Source organism: Desarmillaria tabescens (assembly GCF_030435595.1).
Source record: "Desarmillaria tabescens strain CCBAS 213 chromosome Unknown EV420scaffold_19, whole genome shotgun sequence".
Classification (NCBI taxonomy): Eukaryota; Fungi; Basidiomycota; class Agaricomycetes; order Agaricales; family Physalacriaceae; genus Desarmillaria; species Desarmillaria tabescens.
This window is the reverse complement of record NW_026848318.1, coordinates 432,128-452,193: the sequence shown is the minus strand read 5'-3', so window position 1 is coordinate 452,193 and position 20,066 is coordinate 432,128. Positions and strand designations below refer to the sequence as shown.

General features: G+C 47.4%; 7 protein-coding genes across 7 annotated transcripts; 4 read left to right on the top strand and 3 right to left on the bottom strand.

Annotated features, from left to right (window-relative positions):
- Window positions 1-1,052: 1,052 nt before the first annotated feature.
- On the bottom strand, window positions 1,053-2,879 carry EV420DRAFT_406711 (uncharacterized protein). Its single transcript, XM_060481995.1, has 4 exons — window positions 2,535-2,879; window positions 2,242-2,484; window positions 1,941-2,189; window positions 1,053-1,888 (listed from the first exon to the last, which is right to left on the bottom strand). Exons 1-4 carry the CDS (start codon window positions 2,676-2,678, stop codon window positions 1,190-1,192), a joined length of 1,335 nt encoding a protein of 444 aa, XP_060330312.1. The 5' UTR covers window positions 2,679-2,879; the 3' UTR covers window positions 1,053-1,189.
- Window positions 2,880-5,482: 2,603 nt separating this feature from the next.
- Window positions 5,483-6,100, top strand: EV420DRAFT_1545985 (uncharacterized protein; the record flags this gene model as incomplete). Its single annotated transcript, XM_060473292.1, has 3 exons — window positions 5,483-5,777; window positions 5,807-5,948; window positions 5,970-6,100. Coding segments are annotated over exons 1-2 (294 nt in total), but the record flags the coding sequence as incomplete, so codon positions are not given.
- A 1,191-nt stretch (window positions 6,101-7,291) lies between these two features.
- EV420DRAFT_1643365 (uncharacterized protein) lies at window positions 7,292-10,224 on the top strand (the record flags this gene model as incomplete). The annotated part of the gene is made up of 14 exons (XM_060477498.1): window positions 7,292-7,423; window positions 7,470-7,609; window positions 7,663-7,810; window positions 7,868-8,050; window positions 8,094-8,261; window positions 8,320-8,357; window positions 8,408-8,475; window positions 8,527-8,603; window positions 8,669-8,683; window positions 8,734-8,793; window positions 8,841-9,244; window positions 9,295-9,464; window positions 9,515-9,907; window positions 9,959-10,224. 14 exons carry the CDS (start codon window positions 7,292-7,294, stop codon window positions 10,222-10,224), a joined length of 2,262 nt encoding a protein of 753 aa, XP_060330310.1.
- A 972-nt stretch (window positions 10,225-11,196) lies between these two features.
- EV420DRAFT_1643364 (uncharacterized protein) lies at window positions 11,197-13,278 on the bottom strand (the record flags this gene model as incomplete). Its single annotated transcript, XM_060477497.1, has 15 exons — window positions 11,197-11,255; window positions 11,307-11,317; window positions 11,370-11,431; window positions 11,486-11,536; window positions 11,584-11,596; window positions 11,644-11,708; window positions 11,760-11,798; window positions 11,864-11,925; window positions 11,980-12,025; window positions 12,077-12,095; window positions 12,440-12,484; window positions 12,537-12,595; window positions 12,646-12,656; window positions 12,816-13,211; window positions 13,257-13,278. The coding sequence occupies 15 exons, from the start codon at window positions 13,276-13,278 to the stop codon at window positions 11,197-11,199; spliced, it is 960 nt and encodes a 319-aa protein (XP_060330309.1).
- A 1,754-nt stretch (window positions 13,279-15,032) lies between these two features.
- Window positions 15,033-16,483, bottom strand: EV420DRAFT_1643363 (uncharacterized protein; the record flags this gene model as incomplete). The annotated part of the gene is made up of 14 exons (XM_060477496.1): window positions 15,033-15,101; window positions 15,156-15,200; window positions 15,253-15,296; window positions 15,354-15,363; window positions 15,416-15,439; window positions 15,502-15,563; window positions 15,618-15,663; window positions 15,715-15,783; window positions 15,834-15,882; window positions 15,934-16,033; window positions 16,088-16,132; window positions 16,180-16,248; window positions 16,301-16,309; window positions 16,375-16,483. The coding sequence occupies 14 exons, from the start codon at window positions 16,481-16,483 to the stop codon at window positions 15,033-15,035; spliced, it is 750 nt and encodes a 249-aa protein (XP_060330308.1).
- Window positions 16,484-17,531: 1,048 nt separating this feature from the next.
- EV420DRAFT_1764514 (uncharacterized protein) lies at window positions 17,532-18,568 on the top strand. Its single transcript, XM_060480781.1, has 3 exons — window positions 17,532-17,744; window positions 17,816-18,007; window positions 18,075-18,568. Exons 1-3 carry the CDS (start codon window positions 17,689-17,691, stop codon window positions 18,532-18,534), a joined length of 708 nt encoding a protein of 235 aa, XP_060330307.1. The 5' UTR covers window positions 17,532-17,688; the 3' UTR covers window positions 18,535-18,568.
- A 190-nt stretch (window positions 18,569-18,758) lies between these two features.
- EV420DRAFT_1545953 (uncharacterized protein) lies at window positions 18,759-19,290 on the top strand. Its single transcript, XM_060473291.1, has 2 exons — window positions 18,759-19,171; window positions 19,192-19,290. The coding sequence occupies exons 1-2, from the start codon at window positions 18,876-18,878 to the stop codon at window positions 19,208-19,210; spliced, it is 315 nt and encodes a 104-aa protein (XP_060330306.1). The 5' UTR covers window positions 18,759-18,875; the 3' UTR covers window positions 19,211-19,290.
- The last annotated feature ends 776 nt before the right edge of the window (window positions 19,291-20,066 follow it).

Here is a 20,066-nt window from a genome sequence, read left to right as displayed (position 1 = left end):
CACTACCACAGAGACATGACATGCACTGACTTGGAGCTATCCTGTACTGAAGCATTCAGTCGACTAGTGGTAGTCATCTCGTTCTCCTTGAAGCGTCTCCATCGTGCTTGCTGTGTGCAATGTACAGAGCATTCAAAATCGTGATTGTCGCCTAAGGCTCAGAGACTCCTTTCGTATAAGATCCATGTTAGGCTTTACCGGTCACTTCAAAATTTCTTTCGCCTCCTCTTATATTCGCCCTCACATTCAGCATTTTTTACTCCATTGGCATTTAATTCTATTATAGATGTTACGCGCGGCTGTTTTCTTGGTGATTGTCTTCCTTTTCCTTTTTACCCAGCAAGGTTTGCTCTTTTCTGCATAGTATTCACAAACGAATCACGTCTATTTTAAGCTATCTTCTTCGCTGCCTCGTCATTAATCGTCGGACTTGGGTTCAAGCATGTTCATCAAATTCGACAAAATTGCAATGATTCTGCTCGCATCCACGGCGGCTTTGAAGCAGAGAGTACCCAGGTAGAATTGACACGTCGTCTGTATCTCCGTATTGCATCTAATTTACTATGACAGGGCCCGATCATGAGGGACCCTTTCTATAAGCAGGGGGATAGATTTTTAATCTTCATGGGAGAGCTTTGAGAGGGGCAATGACAACACAGTCGGTCATATGGCTGGTAGCATCATCCAGAGTTTGCGACATAGCAAAACCGTTCGTTCTGCGAACTTGGCACCTAAGAGGGCAGGGGATTGTCCATGTGAAATAACATCGCGGTCACGAAAGGATATTATGTTGCAGTAATGATCAGAGTACATAAATGCGTCTTCTATATTTTAGTGAATTACTGTTCTGTTAGTTCGGGATCGTTTAATCAATATCAAAGTAATCAACAGCGTCCCGACCCCGCTTCAAAGCAAACGAATACTTAGACCAGCCATATAGCTGACTCAAATCTGTTCGTATTCGCAACCTGAAGGTGTCGTCGATTATAAGTTTAGCGTTATGAGGTCTGTAGATAAAGGAATTAGATTCATTATCAGAAGACAAAGTCAGAATGACGACATACGGATCGCATATGAACGGCTGCTTATTGATACTAGCTGCAGGCTATTCAGTATAATCTAAGCAAAGGAAAATGCCTCTCACCACCAGGAGGACGAAAGATCATGGACCCCTTGCCTCTGGGTATGATCACGAAATCAAGTTCAGCCATGGCCTGAGGAAGCGGAGTAAGTGACCGACAAAGAAATACACGTCGATCAATGCACCTGTTCGAAATCCTTGTATTTCAAAGTGCCTTGAGCCCTCGAGTCGAGGATAAGTTTGAAAGTGGTGAGAGTTTTGCGCCTGACAAATGGGATATGTCCACCGGGGCTCGGGTTCCGACGTGGATGCAGGCTGCTTTGACTTTGTAGCCGACTTCTGTTGCCTTCTGGTAGACGGCGACGTAAGGGGTTCTGCGAAAGATATGCCACCTACAAAAAGACCTGGAAAACTATCATCGTATTCGTCGTCTGTGAATTCTTCTACAGACGACTCGGGGGATGCTTCATGTGTCTCAGGATGATGTGTTACTTTGTCAGAACAAACCAGCCGGGAAGCAACGTCCTCATTTGAATCGACATCAGCGACATTAGTGCGCGTTGTTGCTGTTGCCTCTTCATCATCGTCATGTTCACAGGATCGAATTCCACCAGACAAGGAAACCTCGCTAATGTTCGAATCCAAAGGAGAAGGAGGCGATGGTTGCACCGAGATTTTGATATCGGATTTAACGCTTCCATCATAACGCTTCCCAGCCAGGGGGGAAGAGTTTTTGTCTGCTTTCGCTGTGCGCCTTTGGCAGGAATGGCTGCTAGCACGCTGGACGCAGGGGTCGATGTCGAGGATCTACAGAAAACAGTTAAAGGAACTTGTTCCGATGAGGGGACACGAAGCTTACGTCTTCAACCTGCCTATATCCTCTTCCAGATTGGCGTGCAGCAATGTCCAACGTATCCCATGCCTTCGTAAAAGTAGCATAATCCTTTAGAGAACCCAAGGTAGGAATGATACATTCCAGAGGAACGTTATCAACGGTCTTCTGCAGCAGTCGATTCTTCTCATCCAGGTTTCTGATAGGTTGGTCGTGTGGTAGACGTGTGATCATGTCAAGGTTAACCCTTGCAAAGCCTGTTTTACGAGAGAAGTCCTGGAAGGAGAAAGTGAGAGACATACACGAAGTGGAAGAGGAAGAGGAATACCAAAAAGCAAAGCCATCTAGTGAGAAGATGAAGGAGCAGGCCATTGATCTTTGGCATAGCGTGATTCTTGGCCTCCATGAACTTTCTAGTCAGGTGGCTACGAGCTTGGTGCTCTTCTCGGGCATCGCCGGCGCCAAAAAGCAACGCAAATGCAACGAGAGCGTACTCTAAGCTTGAAGTATCAAGGACGGGCTTGCTTGGATTACTTCGAAGGCGCAATTGAGAAAACGTAGGGTCCCCATCCTATATTGCTATGCAATCAGCATGGATAGGAGACTTGATAGGCAACGTACGCATTTCCTCTCAAAAAGGTCTCTAACGCTATCGACTGTGAAAATGACCGTCTTTTGAATGCTCTTCTCCAAATGGTATATCCCCGTGTTCAGCAAGCCTTCGACGCCGGTCATCAAGCGGACCTTCTCCGCAGCACATGCCATGGAGTTATCTAGTACGGCTGTCCTCCATATAGACTGCTATGGTTCGCCAGAGCGCCGCCCGAAATAAGGTATTGACGAGGGTATATCGGAATAGGCTGGCAACGAAGCGTCTGTCCTTAAGGTAATCATCTATTTTGATAACCTCCGCTCCTAGGGGTACGAGCTCTGGGCGAATTAGGGCTTCTGCCTGAAGTTTCCCAGCAAGGAAGGCTGGCGAGGTCCGATAGAGGACCACCTGTCTATGGTAGTAACGACCTTCTGATTCTGCGAGTCTTTGCAGATGCCTGATGTATCGCGGAGAGAAGTGGGCTATAAGGGGTAATTGTGAAGACTTGGTGGACAAAATCGACGAAAGAAGCTCACGATTAGAAGTAGGAGACACTCTCAAGCCAAAATTGAATCTGGAGATGTCCTGAGGCATTCAAGGCTGATATAGAGGGTGAGTAAGGAGATGGGAATGAGGTCCAATGGGATGAATACATACTTCGGATGGCTTCCACGTGCATTTGCGCAATTAGGGGATGGCGGAAAATGGAGGTCTCGAAATGGAGCGTTTAATTGAGATGAAATGGAGAGAATGATAGACGAAGAACAGGAAGACAACCTTTTCGTGCCCCACAAGATGTGTACGGAGTGCTAATAAAGGTCTTCCAAAATTGTAGCGTAGTTTCAGGAGCATTGAAGGTGGCTTGTCAATTTGAGCCATATCGATTTCGAGAAATAGTTACATTGCGATAAATCGTCAATCGGATGGAAATACGGTACCCTTGGTTAAGATTAGGAGAAGGGCCAGACGACTTCATAAAGCCGAACTATGTAAAATGAATAGCGTCAGTCAATATAACGTGGAGTCCCACCAAAGTATTAACATCTCCAATACTTTATTACTCACCGTTGAAACAGGCGAGGAACCGGACCATCACAATCACAGAAGGCATTTCAACAAACAAAGAAAATCGTCATTCGGCTGTTCTGGGAGAACCTTGAAGAGTGTCTGTAGCTACGGCAACGAGAAAACATCACGAAGGAACCGGCCCCAATAACCGAACGGCGCAGTCTCTTCTCCTGGTAATAAGCAGTATCGCAACAGTCGTGCTGATGACTTTATAGCTCCTGGGTGACCAAGGCTGAGACGGCAAACCGATCTATTGTCGGCTACGCTGATGTCATACCCACCCACACCCGCCATGGGTTTAGGCTCAGAAATTGAGCCTCCCTTATCTGCCACTGCGAGCGACTTCAAAGCAGCAGACGCCACGCTTCCTGAGTATGACGCGACCTCGTCTCAGCCCAAATACGTAGAGATCTATCAGATCAGATTTGGTTAGTCATTCACTGCTTCCTTGCATTAATGGCAACTGACCTTATAACAGACCATCCATCGTTGTAGCATGGATCCTTGCGTCACGAATCCCCTGGGCCCGACCTGGAGGGAGCGTGGCTACCAGAAGGAACTGAGGCTGAGGGAGAAGGATTGCAAAAGTACCAGCGGAGGGCAGAACTTAGGTGGGCGACGCGTTGTGCTGATGCGTGGAAGAGGTTCGTGGCGGTAGCAATACGGGTGGTGGCTGGTGCACTAGTTATCGGGATATGCGTAATGGAGGTTCTGTCATTAGAGCGATGCTCCGACAGCTCCGCATGTAGGCACAGTGGCGGATGCCTAAGCGAGCATCCATTAGCAGTTTCTTATGATTATTGTTCATTTCCTTACCGTTGAGAAGATCTGAATACGAGGCATGATTCCTATTGCGAGACATCTAGATGCTGCACTCCCGGTACGAATCCTGTCTTCTGAGGTAGCATCTCCGTCTGAGACGACTGCATGGAGGTAAGATAGGGTTCCCGACTCGTTTTTTAATCCGACGCAGAAGCTGTAGGCTCGCCTCCACACGATCGCAAAAGCCGTGGTACCGGTGGAGGGCTGGGGTCACCGTTTTGCCCAGGCAAGAGTTAGTGAGTTGCGTCGTGTTGAGAGATTGATGGCGCCAGGAAGTGCCAGAACAGTGATGCTCGCGCCGGCTGTTGTTTCTGCCTGGAGAGGACGTGAACGTGAAATGCGGTCCTTGGTCGTGGAATAATATATACCTCTGTAAAAATACTCGAGTCAACATTGGTCACCGCAGAGAAGATGGCAGTACACTGAGTCCGTAATTCCTGAATCATTGTGGATTCGGGGTTTGAAAAGATATGGGTGACTCGGATGACCCTCGACCAACGAAAGGCGCACGAGGGTTGATGTGCACGCTGAGAACTATTCACACCGCCTTGCCTATGAATAGAAATCAGAACTTGGGGTATCTCCATGGTGGTATGAGAAACATACAGAGAGGTGGCCTCCAATACACCAGTATTCCTCGCATACAGTGAACGCACAGGCCACTAGACGTCATTAGGATAGGAAATGGCCTTCCGCTCGCGGTTTCTTTCGCTTTACTCCTGCATAGCAGTCGTTGCTCGACCAGTGTCCTCGAGTTGAATGAAAGGGATCTGTGTTGGCAAACGATGGTAGGCGATATCGAGCACAGAAAAGCCAATTTTCAGGCAAAAATATAAAAGAAGTCTCTGAAATCGATCAGCTTTCGCGATATATACGTCCAACTAAAGAACGCACCTGATACATACCCAAATTCAAGGGATTGTTTTCTAGACATATGAGATACGAGTCTTATATAGAATAATCCTATTCAACATCGAGAGACGTGATAGAATTTTCGCAGAGAAAGAAAGGGGTTGCATCCACGGTGGTGGTAGGAGGTTAAGGAGCAGCTCGCTACCGGTTGTCGGGCCGATGCGCGTCCCGTTCCTTCCACCACTACTACTTTGGTTCCTGCCCTCTCGCTCGTTCCTTTTGCCCATTTTCATGGGTTTATGGTACGTTTTATTTATCTTCTATACTAATACATTTTTTTTAGGTCTTTTTGGCGTCTGGTGGTTTCAAGAGACCCAGATTGCGACCACTTCACCCCCTACACCCTGTGTAAGTCCTCATGTGAGGCAACCCATCCTTCGAACCCCTCAGCGACGCCAGATATGGACACTGCACGTCCCATTACTACGCCCACCATCCCCCCTGGAACTGTACAATTACGGCCCCCAATGCTCCAGCGCGACCCATCCCATATCCCCCACATGCACATCGACCTCAATCGTCGTTGGGCATGCAATCCTTGGATGTGGGAGACATGGTATATCACCTGAGATTCAATATCGGACCCTATCTCATAGCGGGGGAGGACCTGTAACGGAATCCTAACTATGACGGCGACGACAACGGCCGGAATGGTGACGACTACAACGGGAGTGCAGGGGGGAACTTGAAACACAAAGGAGAGCCGTGTTAGAGGGTGAAGTATGGCTGTGGTAGCGAGAGAGAGGCATTTGGAATGTGTGTTGCGGAGGACGGTACAAGCGGGAGGGCAGGGTGGAAATCGGGGCACTTCGGTCACGACGGTTACGCCCTTCTGGGTGTCGACTACCCTCCCATGGACTCAATTAACGATGCCAGGAAAACCCATGATATAACCAATGATGACCCCGCTACCACTATCCCTGCCCGAATCCGACATATGCACCTACCTCCCGCCCCAGGCCCTTACTTGGCACCCTCTCCGCGTATCCGACGTAGGGGCAGCCCAAATCTGCACCCTGTACTCTCTGTATCTGTGACGGGTGTTACTACGTTAGCACAACCATACGAGTTCATATCAGCGTCAAAATTGCTGCATGTCTTACTTGTGAGTTCCTCGCACTTTTCTGTTAAATTTCCGTCTAATTTCTGAGCGCTTCCTATTTTCTAGTCGGTCGACCTATTCACAAGCAGATCCGCAAATCCGATATAGACGAGATTAGGTGCGTTCAGTCCTTGTACGTCGATGAGCTGGCACGGTATGGCTTCTCTAGAATCATTATAGGAAACCCTTCCTGAATGAATTCTATCTTCAGATTCCGGAATATGTACAAGGATAACTGGCCAAAGCACGAAAACGAACTCAACATCATCGAGTGAAACTCCGCTAGTCAATGCCTAAATTTCGCGAATGCACATTCATAGATTTCCTAATGTTTATCGCGGAATTGTATCATCATGGCATCTGTAACTTCTATAGATTCGTTCCCCAGTCTGAGTGATGCCACCGGACATGTAATGTGCGTGTTTTGTGTTTGCCCTTCGGTTTGTATACTGACCTGTCATTGTGCAGTCTAAAATACTTCTAACATAGACTGCTTTATCGTCCTAAAATAAACCTAACAGCATCTCTTTTGAATGCGACTATCAACGCTGTTGTTTTGACCTTCTCATCGTGACCCTGCTACGTAAACGTGCTTGTTCTGATGGATATTCTAATGGTACGGACATCGCCTCTGCTCAAAGTTGTACGAACCCCGTCATTTTTCAACATATGGCGGATATAGGCCTGGAGGTGTGCTCACCTGCATTTGAGTCCTCTATCCACATCCATGACCCTATAAAGTCGCTAGACCTTTTGATTCAGCTCGAGCTTCCCATGCATGTGATCTCAACAGCTCGGAAACAGCATAACGGCATGATATTTATACCGTGCTAGGCTCGGCTGTGCCAACGGCAGAACCACCCTCTCACCACCACCACCGGGATGTCGGGAGATTCGAATATCGGTGCATGGATACAATTTGCAAAGCTTACCGCGGCTGCGGGTGAAATGGCCCCATTTCCGTACATCAAGGGTGTTGCAGGGTGTATCGCGTCAATTCTTGAGGTCATTGAGGTACGTGCTGTTAAGCGCTGCTGTATGGTATTGAGCGGGGGTCTAGTTAGCTGGCAAGAACAATGAGGACCTTCAGGACTTGGCAGAGAGCATTGGAACGACAATACGAATCATCAAGGAAACTGTTCAAGCGCACGGTGATACGAGCGCGACATGTTTCCACGATGTATGTATGGAGCTTCAGGCGTGAGTTGACATGTACAAATCTCTGAGCCCCACTTACCGAAGCTTCTGTCCAGATACCTGGAGAGTTTAATTGCTGAAATAAACACCACTCGATGCAATTTGAAGTCCAAAAGGATTACACGATTCCTGAAAACGAAGAAGGTTTCCGGTGCTATCGATGGATACAAACAGCGAGTGAACAACATTAAGGCGGATTTCCTTGTATGCACTTGGCCTTGCATGCACTGTTATTTGTATTGACTATCGGTTCCTTTCAAGGTTCTGGTTACTACCGATGCAAGGCACGCGATATCTGAGATGCGGGATGCACTGAGTACCACTGTCCAATCTCAAGCTCACTGCATTCGAGGCGAGATACGTTCCTTGGGTGATATCCAGAAGGAAAATGTGGCCCAGATTTGTGAGAAGCTTCAGGATCTGAAAGGAGATCATAAAGGACAGGTAGGTGGTTCTCATATCAAACAGGTCTATATCTTATTTGCAGGTTCGAGAACTTTCCCAGTGGGAGATCTATGTAGGAAGGGCCGTGTCTCCTTGGCATCGCTTTGGCCCTGTATACGAAGACAGATACTGCACAGTCGAGAGCAGCAGCTCAGCAAAAATCATTCGTGTATACCAACATTCTCATCATAATAAAGAAGTTATACTGAAAGTAAGTCTCTGTTACTATCTTATTCACTCGCAAAGTGAATATCATATTTGTAATCTAGCAATTCAATGATGATGCAGATGCTTTGATTAATATAAAGTTTGGCTTTCCATGTCTGTCCAGTAATCATCAAGTGATGCTTTGTGTAGGCACCCAAACATCGCACAAATCTTTGGCATCTGCAGATCACCAAACTTTCCAGCCATCATATTTCATGGTGAGGATGCTGGTCCCTTTGTCTTTAGTTTAGTCTAACTTCCATGTACAGGTACCACCCAGATCTCTTTCTATGATTATGAAAGTAATTTGACTGCAAAGCAATTTGTACGATTCTATATCCAACTGGTAAAATATCTTCTCTTTGATATTTTGTACAAACACAGCTAATCTCTGGTTGTGCTAATGTGTAGTTCTATGATTTAGAGGTATGGTCTGCTGGTGTCCAGAAGGATACACCTGAGTATCCATTCTGTAGTCAGTCACAGAGTATTTGTCCAGGCACTACACCCTTCCTGATCTGGGAGGCCTGGTAAATGTCAGTAAAGTCATGGATACTCTGGATGTATACTGATAATTTTGAAGCCAAGTCCTATCCAGCTCAATGAACATGGGCAAATTGTCATGACACCTACAGTATCTAACTTGTATGGCATTGGGGTTTCTTTTGTGTATATCTCTGATATACTATGGAACCACATCAATCTCTGGGTCTCACTGACCAGGGAGCCACTTCTCAGCCAAATCAACAGATGGTCCTCATCGCTGACTTTGCAAAAGGACAATTTATGCAATGTGTATGATGCCATCAAACACATCATTTGGTCTAAACATTCTTCACTCTTCCATCCACAAAATCAACCTTATGCACCAGGTAGTGTATTGACCTCATCCAGGGGGACTTTGGTGGGCAGAGTCCAGGCTAGATTAGACAAATGGGAGGTGTACTGGGAAGGTCACACTATACTTTCGTTGCCCTCGACAAACAAGTCCGTTGTTACTTTGATCTTATATCTCCTTGCTAATTGTTCATTGATAGTGGTTCAGTAATGGTTCCTTTACCGTATGCTGGGACTCTGTCCTATTATGCTGAGATCCAGTCACATTCATTTGACGGGATTTTGAATTCGTGGATTGCGCAAGCTTCCCAACTACAATCTTGTATCCACTCCAGGGATCATGTTGATGATGACGAGCTACTTCTAATAGGTGGGTGTCTGTTGACTAACAAGCAACTATCAACTAACAAGTATATTTAGACAAAATACACTTTAGCCTATCTGTCATACCAGAAGAGAGGTATGACCCTTTTCGTCTCTGCAATACATTCATGGCTGAAGACCATCACACACTCTCATTGTTAATAAGCACTCCCTCCATTGATTATCAGACCAACAAGGTGTCCTGGCAGGCTGTCTTCACATGGTTCTATGATGGGGACTCAGAAATGTCTTCAGTTGAAGTAGAGGAAGTTTTTGGTGTGAAGCTTTCTACATGGGAGGTTTCATGGAGACAGCCTTTCTCTAAAATGGTGCTTACAACCATACCCAAGTTGAATGCCGACTATAGATTCAACCCAGCCTGTGGTGGTGCAGATGTCTGTGAGTATTTTGGGTGGCCGCTCATGGAGATCCTCGACATTTCCACAGGAGGTAGGGATATCTGGGTTCATTGTGTGTATGGCCACTGATAAAATGTAATAGATTGGATGCCTTTAAATGGCACTGTATCCAAGCTGGCATCAGTCAACCTGGATGATGGGCATTGTTCCTTGAGCAAGAAGACCACCTCTTCACTGGGTAATGCACTAGAGGGAGCACATGTTGATGAAGTGTTGACTGAGATGGAGAATGCTACTCCTGTGCAAACCAGAGACTTGAAAATGAGCCATGGCTCACTGGTGTTCATTGTAATGTTTACTGCTATCAGTACCATTCTGCTATCCTTTGTTATTCAGACCTATGTGTAGATATAGATCCTGATAAGTATATTTCATTTGGTGTTACTTCACAGAATCAAGGTCTACAAGCCAACTTAATACAGTCATAAATACAGTTTCATCAGTAGGAGCTACAAATACGAGGTCATTCGAACAGTCAAAATATTCCTAGACCAGGAATCCAGTGGACTCCGAAGCCACGAAACAGTATGTTCGCAGAGAAAGGGACGAGTTGCATCGATAGTGGTGGTAGGAGGTCAAACAGCAGTTTTGTCGAGCCGACGCACCTCTTTTACCACCCGCCACCACTCCCACCACTGTCATGTCTTCGTCATCGTCGGACCAATCTGAGCCACCAGTTTCATACCCGGTACATCCCGCTGGGATGTAGACATGCAAGACGAGATGGCAAGAAGACTGGATTCGAATCGCGGCGCTGAATCTGTCGGAGGACCACGTCGTCGTTATTTTTGCTTGAGGCGACGTCTGTCTGTGTTTGAATGGATGTCCAAATACGAGCCCAAATACGAGCACTTTCCCTCTCACAGACTGGACCATCAACAGAGATATACTGTGTCCTAGAGGTGCTCACCGTAGGGGCAGCGAGCTCAGCGCAGTCAACCGTGTGATGGGGAGGAGAGGATTTGACTTAGTATTTGCATCGCCTTTGTCGCCGTCGGGACCACAGATTATTGATGAAGACACGACATCTTGAGACTGTAGAAAGCAATATTCGTTAGCAAAGATAACAATTCAAAGTCAAGAAGTCTTACCAAGGATTCAAGACTTCGAAGCTAGGCTTGCCGCATGAGAGACATTGTCAAAGCCTTCGCGCGAGTGAGACATGCATACATGCGTGATGCATGAAGCCTCACCATCATTCATTGGGGACTCGTACCACATGCACGTCCATCAGTTTCAGAGTACCTCAATCAATATTACCTTTTCTCAGGCATCAGACATCTAAGAGTTGAATGCGTTAGCGAGGACTCAAACATTTACCTAGATTGTTGTGATCTTCCCTTGCGAGCGAGCCCATGTCAGAACCAGGCCTGGAGCAGCTACCTTTTGCGTTAGCAAAGACTCGAACTTGGAATCAACGAAATTCTTACCTGTAATTTCACTGGTAAGCAGCGCGTTAGTAAGAGAATTGAACCCTGAAAGAGATCAGTTACCTTTTTACCTTTTTGCTGTTATTCTCGTAGACCGCGTGCATCACCCAATTTAAACTAGTACCCTGTTTTGAAGTGCATTAGCAGGGACTCAGACTTGGAGTCGACGAAATTCTTACCCTAGGAAACAGCTGGTAAGCAAGGGAATCGAACCCTGCTCGAATCCAACTCTGCAGCGCATCAGCAAGGACTCGAACACCTGAAGGAATTCAGTTACCTTATTCTCGGTGCTACAGAGCACATCACTACCCCGTCTTTGTGCCTATTCGATAACTACACTACCCAAGGTAGGTCTAGAACTAATGTTGAATATTCCAAGTATAAACGACACCTCACAAGAACCTAGTGAAGACGTTGTGAGTGGGTGAAAGCATTAGTCTAAATCAAACTCACCATAACTACGAGAACGATGTTATCGTCAAGCATGGAGGGCTAGCAACCAACGAAGCTACAGTAAGTCTAACGAAAAGGTAACAGCGAGCTAAATATTCACTTACAGTCATAATCTGGGCTTGACGCATAGCTGTCGCGAGTGGTTTACTCAGAACTTCGTGTGGATCTGGCAAGATGTGGGTAAGCAAACGATACCCCGTGCAGAAAAAATTAAACAAACATGATAATTGCAGAGCTGTCCTTGAGGATAAGAGCTGCGATGGCGGCTAATAAGACAATCGTTAGCCAACGAAGGAAACCCGAGCAACAGTACTTACGACAGGCTTGAATCGTAACCTCTCAGGATATCAAGCAGAGTGTGGGTGTGATGTTTAGCTGCTGCCGATGGTCTTCAACCGGATCTAGCAAGGTGCGAGTAAGCAAACAGTACTCCGTGCATGGAATACTGAACTAACCATCTCGAGGATAAGCGCTGCAAAGGTGACTAACAAGACAACAATTAGTGAATGAAGCAAACTAGAACAGAAACACTTACTGAAGATAAGATCTCGCCCCCAACCTTTTTTGAATCGTAACCCCACGAAGGGTTGGTGCTGCCAACCTTCTACTCAGAGCTTCGTCCGGATCTGGCAAGATGCGAGTCAGCCAACAGTGCCTTTTGTAGAAGAGACCGAACTAACCTCATGGTAACACGGCCTCCTCGAGAGTAAGGACTGAGAGGGTGACTAACAAAGCAACCGTTAGCAAACGAAGGTGTCTCGAAGCAGAAAGACTTACCGAAGATAATCAGAGGCATCGTCTCGACCCTCCTTTGAACCGTAGCCTCCAGGATATAGCTAGGACAAGGTCAATAAAAGTGATATACGGGAGATTACGATGACCTAACCTTTCCGTACACTGTTAAAGAAGTGGTAAGCAAACAAAGGTGAATTACAAGGAAACAAGCTTGCCTTCAGTACTCGAATACCAAGGTTTATCTTGGCAGAGGGCTATGAAAAAAGCCGGGGTTGTAAAGGAAGGTGATGCTTGCGAACAAAGCAGCCTGCTTGAGGATACCATCGTCCTCAAAGTTGTTCATGAGCGTCATGTGCAGCTTCAGGAGACGCGTATCCGTTATGAAGCCCTCATCACGGAAGATCTCATTGATCGGCTGAACAAACGCTCGGGACGAGATGGATGGACCGACCCATAAAACGTGGGCAAAAAGACAGGATTCCCTTCTGAGGACATCGAGGGTGTCGAGAGTGATGGTCGGAGGTGGGTCTATGATTGGAAGGAGCGTCGGGCAGTGCAGGAGATTGAGTGCAATTGGGAGGGTCTCGGGAGTGAGGGAAGAATAAGGTGGATGCATTGAGGACCTGCGAGCAGCGTACTTAGAGTCTGGTGCGGGAAGGAGATCGGCAACTCTTGCACGAAGAATAGGATGTGCTTGGCTGAGGGGTATCGACAGAACTGCAAAGGGTGAGCTGGAATTAGTGCGTAGACGCATATACTCACAATGCGTAGGTCGTTCCACCATGGTTGATGAAAAGGTTTCGGCTATCGGCCCGATCACCCGTCACTGTAACGAACGCGTTCTTGCATCTTCTTGTCCCGACACCTCGTCATAAGGGTCTTCAATTCGCCCTCTAATAACACGAACACCCCTCCCAAAACAAAGAAACTACGCCAAAAAAGCTTAGTCGACGACCTCCCTAAAACCAGGTTCCCAACAACCGCAAACGACATTGCCGAGCACGATAAATGCCAGAAGAAAATCAAGTTTGCGATCAAACGTCCCAGACGAGACTACGCTGATGCCTCTACACGCGCTTCCGGACGAGTTACGCCTGCCCTACTCACTCATGTCCAAGGTCGAAAACGGTCTGCGTTCGAGAAGGGAGGATGGTTGTAGTGATGGTATTCTATGAGGACGTGAGTATCTCAGATCTTCGTTGATTTATACTGATCACAACAGTAGAATCTCGAACACATTGTAGCTGCCATGCACGATGCCAAAATCCCTTCCATCATGCCCAGAGACAGGATACACCGATGCCGAGGATCGCTGCTCAAGCCGATGCTGTCTGTTGTAAAGGATGTGCGTGTGTGACTACCCCCATGCATGCCTTAGCCCGCCACTGCAAGTCTACTCCACTGATTATCTGCCTCCCTCCGTCCTGCCGTCATCACCGAGACGTCTCTCCCTTCCACATCCATCTGCTTCAAGTCTCAATTCGCCCTCTCCAGGTCCAGTCCTTGTTCACCCCTCTTGTCGTTATGATGCCCTCTTGATCGCCCAACCCTCTTCATCCCGACCTGTTTCCTTTCGTTTCTCGCCATAAACACCTCCCGTCATTCCTCGAAAACTTGACCTCCTGCAAGATTTGGAACTCTCGAAGCTCGCAAGCTTCTCTTCGGACGGCAGTCGACTTGAAGGAAAGAAACCTCGATGCCGCTAGGAAAAGCAAGGGAAGGGAGGAAGGGAAGGGAAGGGAAAGGTAGGGGAGGGGTGTCGGCAGAGAAGTTGGACACAGGGGTGGATGGCTGCCCGAGTGCATGCATGTGTGTGCGGGTGTGCGGTGGTGGTGTGCGTCCGCGTCCGCCCACACGTAGTAGTCCATGTAGTAGCTACCTCAATAGAACTTTGACTTTCTCATGCACGAACATGAAGATGACTTGAAAATGAATTGTATTATGAATGTAGTTAATACAGATGCCCTACGCTACGTATATTACCTTCGAATACACCTCGGATTCATCAAGAGACTAGAAAACAACTACGCGTCAGAAAAGATAAATCCAAAGGCAGGTTCCGAAGTTTTATATTTGAAGCAAAGCTTCACTGTTACTACTGTCAAAGCTTTCGCGTGAGTAGGATATCCAAGCACATAAAGCAGCTTACAAGTCTTACCATTATCCGGCATACAAGCCCTTTCTTCAGCTTAATAGTTGGACGTGTTAGCAAGGAATTGAACACCTACCATGACGTTCGGTTGCCGCTTTTTCCTTGAGCCCAAGAATTGGGCGCGCGTGCCAGCGAGGACTCGAACATTTACCTAGACTATTGTAATCTTCCCTTTCCGGGATCTTTCGCAAGCGGATGTCAGAACCAGGCCCGAACCAACTACCTTTTGCGTTAGCGAGACTCGAACCTAAAGTCAACGAAAGTTTTACCAACGGTTTCACTGGTAAACAGCGCGTTAGCAAGGGAATTGAACCCTGCTCGAATGTAACTCTGCGAGCAATGATCCTCGTGGCATCAGTAAGGACTTGAACACTGAAAGATATCGGTTACCTTTTGCCGGTATGCTCGTAGCGCGCATGCATCAGTTTATTAGCACCCCAATCTAAGATAGTACCCTGTTTTGAACTGTGTTAGCGAGGACTCGAACTTGGAGTCAACGAAATTCTTACCCTAAGAAACAGCGCGTAAGCAAGGGAATTAAACCCTGCTCGAATCTAACTCTGCGGTGTATCAGCAAGGACTCGAGCACTGGAAGAAATTAGTTACCTTGTTCTCGGCACTGTGGAGTGCATCGTTGGCCTGCCGTTGCACTTGTTCAATCGCCACGCTATTTAGCTAAGTTTAAAACTAAAGGTAAATATTCTAACCAAGTGGCACCTAATAAAGATGTCGTGAGTGGATGAAAAGCATTAATTTAAATCAAACTCACGTGTGTCTCCGTGAAGCATAGCGACTAGCAATAAGGCTACGGTAAACCGAGCGAGTAAAGTTACAGTGAACTACATATTGACTTACAAGCGTCACCCGGACTCGAGGGGTGACAGCCGCCAACGGCTTACTCGAAGCCTTGAATGAATCTTACAAAGTGCGGGTAAGCAAACGTTACTCTGTGCAGGAAAGACTAAACGAACCTGATAGTAGCAGAGCCATCCTCAAGGATAAGCACCGCAAAGGTGGCTAACATGGAAACAGTTAGCAAACGAAAGAAACTCGAGCAACGGTACTTACTAAAAGCCTCGTCCAGGCCTCTTCTAAGTCAAACAGCCACCAATGGTCTATGCAGCGCTTCATCTGGATCTGGCAAGGCGTGAGTAAGCAAACGGCTCTCCATGTATAAGAGACTGAACGGATCTCATAGCAGCCAAGCCATCTCGAGGATAAGCGCCGCAAAGGTGACTAACAGGACAACAGTTAACAAACGAAGAAAACTCAAGCAGAAATACCTACCGAAGGTAATATCTCGCCCCCACCCTCCTTTGAATCGTAACCTCCGGGCAGGCACGAAGGGTTAGTGCCGCCAATCGTCTACTCAGAGCTTCGACTGAATCTGGTAAAGTACGAGTAAGCAAACAGTACCTCATGCAGAAGAGACTAAACTGACCTGATAGTAGATAAGCTAGCTCAATGGTAAGGGCTGCAAAGGTAGCTAACAGGATAAAAGTTAGCGAACGAAGCAAACTCGATCAGGAACACTTACCGAAGATGATGGATGGTCTCGTCCTACCCCTCCATTGGATCGCAACCTCCGGGATATATCATCAGCTAGGAAAAGGTCAGTAAAAAAATATGCGTGAGATTGCCCCGACCAAGTTACCTTTCGGTACTAGAAACAGCATCGTTAACCAAACAGTAAGCAAACGAAGGTCAGCTACAAGAAGAGAAACTTACCTTCAGTACTCGAACACCAGGGTTTATCTTGACGGAGGGCTATGCAAAACGCCGGGGTTGTAAGGGAAGGTAATGCTTGCGAATGAAGGTCAAAATGTAAACCTTTCATTCAGTCAAGGATAAGGAGACAAAGTAGCTAAAACTTACCTTTGAATCCAATTTGATTATACCCGTACTGAAAGGCCGTCGTCAAAATCGAAGAGAAAGCCTCAAGGCTATGGATGTTGGGTTATAGCCCTCCCTTGGTCTACGCCAAACAACATCAACAACGACTTCTTGGAATACGCAAACCAGACGTACCGTTGTACTGTGAGACCTTGGAACCGGCTCTGATTGCTTGCTGCGAACGAACTAGACGAACTAGATCCAACGTAGCACGAACTAGAAAACCTACAGACTATTAAGAAAAACCAAAGACAAGGAACTGAGGCATACTCACCTGGGACATACTCCACGGACAATTCCGCTGAAAAGGAAGGAGACTAGCACAGCGTGCTCTGTTATGTTGGGAGAAAAGTATGCTGATCTTGAGTGTCTGTCGCCGTTCTGTTCGCAGCTCTTAGATGGGAATCGAACCAGATCAATAGTCAAAAACGTACCAAATAAAGAGGACTGTGCGGCTTCAGGCGAAGGATGCTTGTTATTCGTGTTGTTGTCGACAGTCTGGGTTGATGACTACTGCATAGACTGGTCGTCCTCGAATCCACCGAGCGCAATGGTCTTGTTGAACGGGATTGGATAAAAATCCGCTGGAATTTCCGAGAAGGTAGCGTTCACTTTGAAAGGATGGAGTCTAGTAAATAGCTGAGAGGTGTATTAGTAGGAGGCGCACCAGGTTTCCCATTTTCCGCCTGACCTCGTATTGAGAAACACGCCACTCCGAGAGACATACTTTGTAGTACTGCTCCGTCGCGACCACGGGATGAGAAACGCGTCTGTGACGCGTTCTTTGACCACGAAAATGTATATATGCCGGAGAAGTTGCTCGTACAAACCTGCTGAAGATTGAGAGGAATTCGAAGGTTCAAAGGTGTGCCTCTCGGAGCATTTCAGGTTCGTCTAATGATGAGAGTTACAAGTGACCACCATATAGCGGAGGAAAGACGCACTGGGCTTGCTGGCTATGCACCAAGGGATATCGGCATTTGCCGATGCCCGTTCGTTTCTTCCACTTCTGTGCTGTTTCGCGGGTTTCTATGTTTGCTCGTACAGTATAGCCTTGATCTATAGACGGCTCTGTTCGTCCAAGTCTACGCAAAGCAATACATCGCCACTCTCTCGAATGACCACAGGATTCAGACTAGACACTTCCCAATGGTTGGCTTTACGCCGTTCGGCATTCCACCTAGGTTGAGCATTCAGTGGATGGGGTATGTGTACGCCTTGTTGCAGTCGTTTCTTGCTACGCCACAGGTCTTGCTAACATCGAAATTTTCGCCAGAAAAACTGGCGCCGCCCCCGCTGACGTGATGCCCGATAACGCATACTCCAGATACACTGTTTCCACCATTCAGGACCACCTCATCGACAGTCTATCTCAACCAGACCTACTCACAGTACCCTCTCAATTCGCCTTCATCGATGCAGTCAAGGACATTACCGAGCACCATTCTTTTACGCATGCATGGCCTATGTGAAGGAAGGACCTTCAAGTTACGAGTCCTAAAGCCTAGAGGGCGAGGAGCGAACGGTCTTACCAGGACCTTCTCTGTGGTAGTTGAGGCAGGTATGGCGTTGCTGCAGGTTGCAAAAAGCGTAACTAATCTGGGCGACAGGCATAACACACTCGATGCCTTCAATTCAGCCTTAGCCTCCACGTTCCATTCTGCGCGCCCACCTCCCATCTCCGTCCAAGCGTGCACATGCCCTCTCTATCCATCTGCTCCATGTTCCATGCTCGTACACAGCAACTCTGGCGCCTTTCTCAGCGGGCTACACCTGTGGTACCGCGGGCGATCAAGAAAGCCGAACGACGAACCGAAACCGCCCGGAGACGATGTGTTGAAGGTTGTTGTTCTCAACCAACGCTGGCGGACACACACTGATGGTTTGCGCATTCAAACTAATAACGCCACTTGCCATGCTTCCACTCTACGAAGCGGCGTCATTCAGTCATCGCCAGTCTCTTCTTCATCCCGCACGCCTACTGTTTTCGACTAGAACCACTTCATTCTTCTCGGAATCCGTCATTAGATCTTCCAAGGAGCATTCCTCCACTTACTTAGCCACGTCTGTCCAGACTTTAGACGACAAAACCAGCTTAGGAGCATCGTTGGAAGCCATCGCCGACAACGCCAGGACATTCAGTGCCTACTACGCCGAACACGACACATTCCTTATCATCAAGTCCTCGGAATAGTACGCACTCTGGCAGCAGCGGCAGTGGTGGATATTTTTCCTTCAATCCTCATCACGCATCATCTGCGTTATTGGCAGAAGCCAGACCTTCGAACGTTACGGCATCACCATCTACTTCCACTGATCACACTGAGAACCTTGAGATGAGCAACGACGACATCATGACCTACCTTACATTCCCAATACCCCTCTGCATTACGCCAACTCATGCCCTCGAACCCATTCATGTCAGTCATAGAATACGATGGAGTATCCTCATCCTTAATCTCGACGGTCACACGTCCGAGCTGCGTTGTTCTCTTCCTCCCCACCTTCTTGATTATCGGCTACTGGAAGCGGCTCATTCGCATACGTCTGCTACTCGGCGTCTTCTCCTTGGCGGTCCTGAAGTCCCACCAGAAGTACTTCATAATGATATGGAGCTTCCGAGTTACACAGCGTACATCCGGGACCGCGTAGTGAACATGTTCTTTCCTGAGAGCGCCACAACGCGGGTCACCAACTCATGGGTTACTTCGCCAGTCTGATGAACGGCGGGATTGACAGACGATGTCATCGGAGGTAGACCAAATGGAATGCCAACGAGAGAATCGTTTCCCACCCACCAGAAGGAACGTATCACGAATTACGCGCTAGATGATTGTAAAAGCATAAATACGTATCTAGAACGTCTTGCATGGATATCTTGCCAAAAGATGGCAGCAATTGTAAACAAACAACTTTCCGCAGGCGTTGGCGTCGCGCGGTGTCATGGTAGTCATGTGATCGTGATCTAGCTCTACGGCTTTGAATATACCGATACGAGTTTCACGAATATCTAATATTAATAAAGCGGGACTAGGATTCGAATGCAGTCAGCTGTTTGACATAATATCCATCCCGGGACCATGAGCAGAAGGACGTATGCGAGGGCACGACAGTTGAGAAGGTTTCCTGGATATCTCGCTGATGCTTTTGCTGTTGTCTGCTTCCTTTACTCCAGCGGGAGCACAGAGTTCGAATAGCACATCCATCGTAACCGGTTTATCCAAGTGTGAAGAAAACATCGTGTTTATGTCGAGAGCATAGACATCCAGGCACGTCTGGCACCTTCTTGCTTGGAGCGTACCCTACGACAAGTATTCTGCGTACAGGAACGGGATGGCTGCCCTGTTGCATTGGGAGGGAAGAAATACTGATCTTGAGCACCCTTCGTTGTCCTGCTTGTAGCTCTTAGATGGGAATCAAACAGGATCGGTCGTCAAAAAACGTACCAAAAGAAAGAGGACATTGCAGCCTCGGGCGACACCTAATCTACAGCTTTTCTTTGGGGTGTCGAATCAAAACTGCGACGA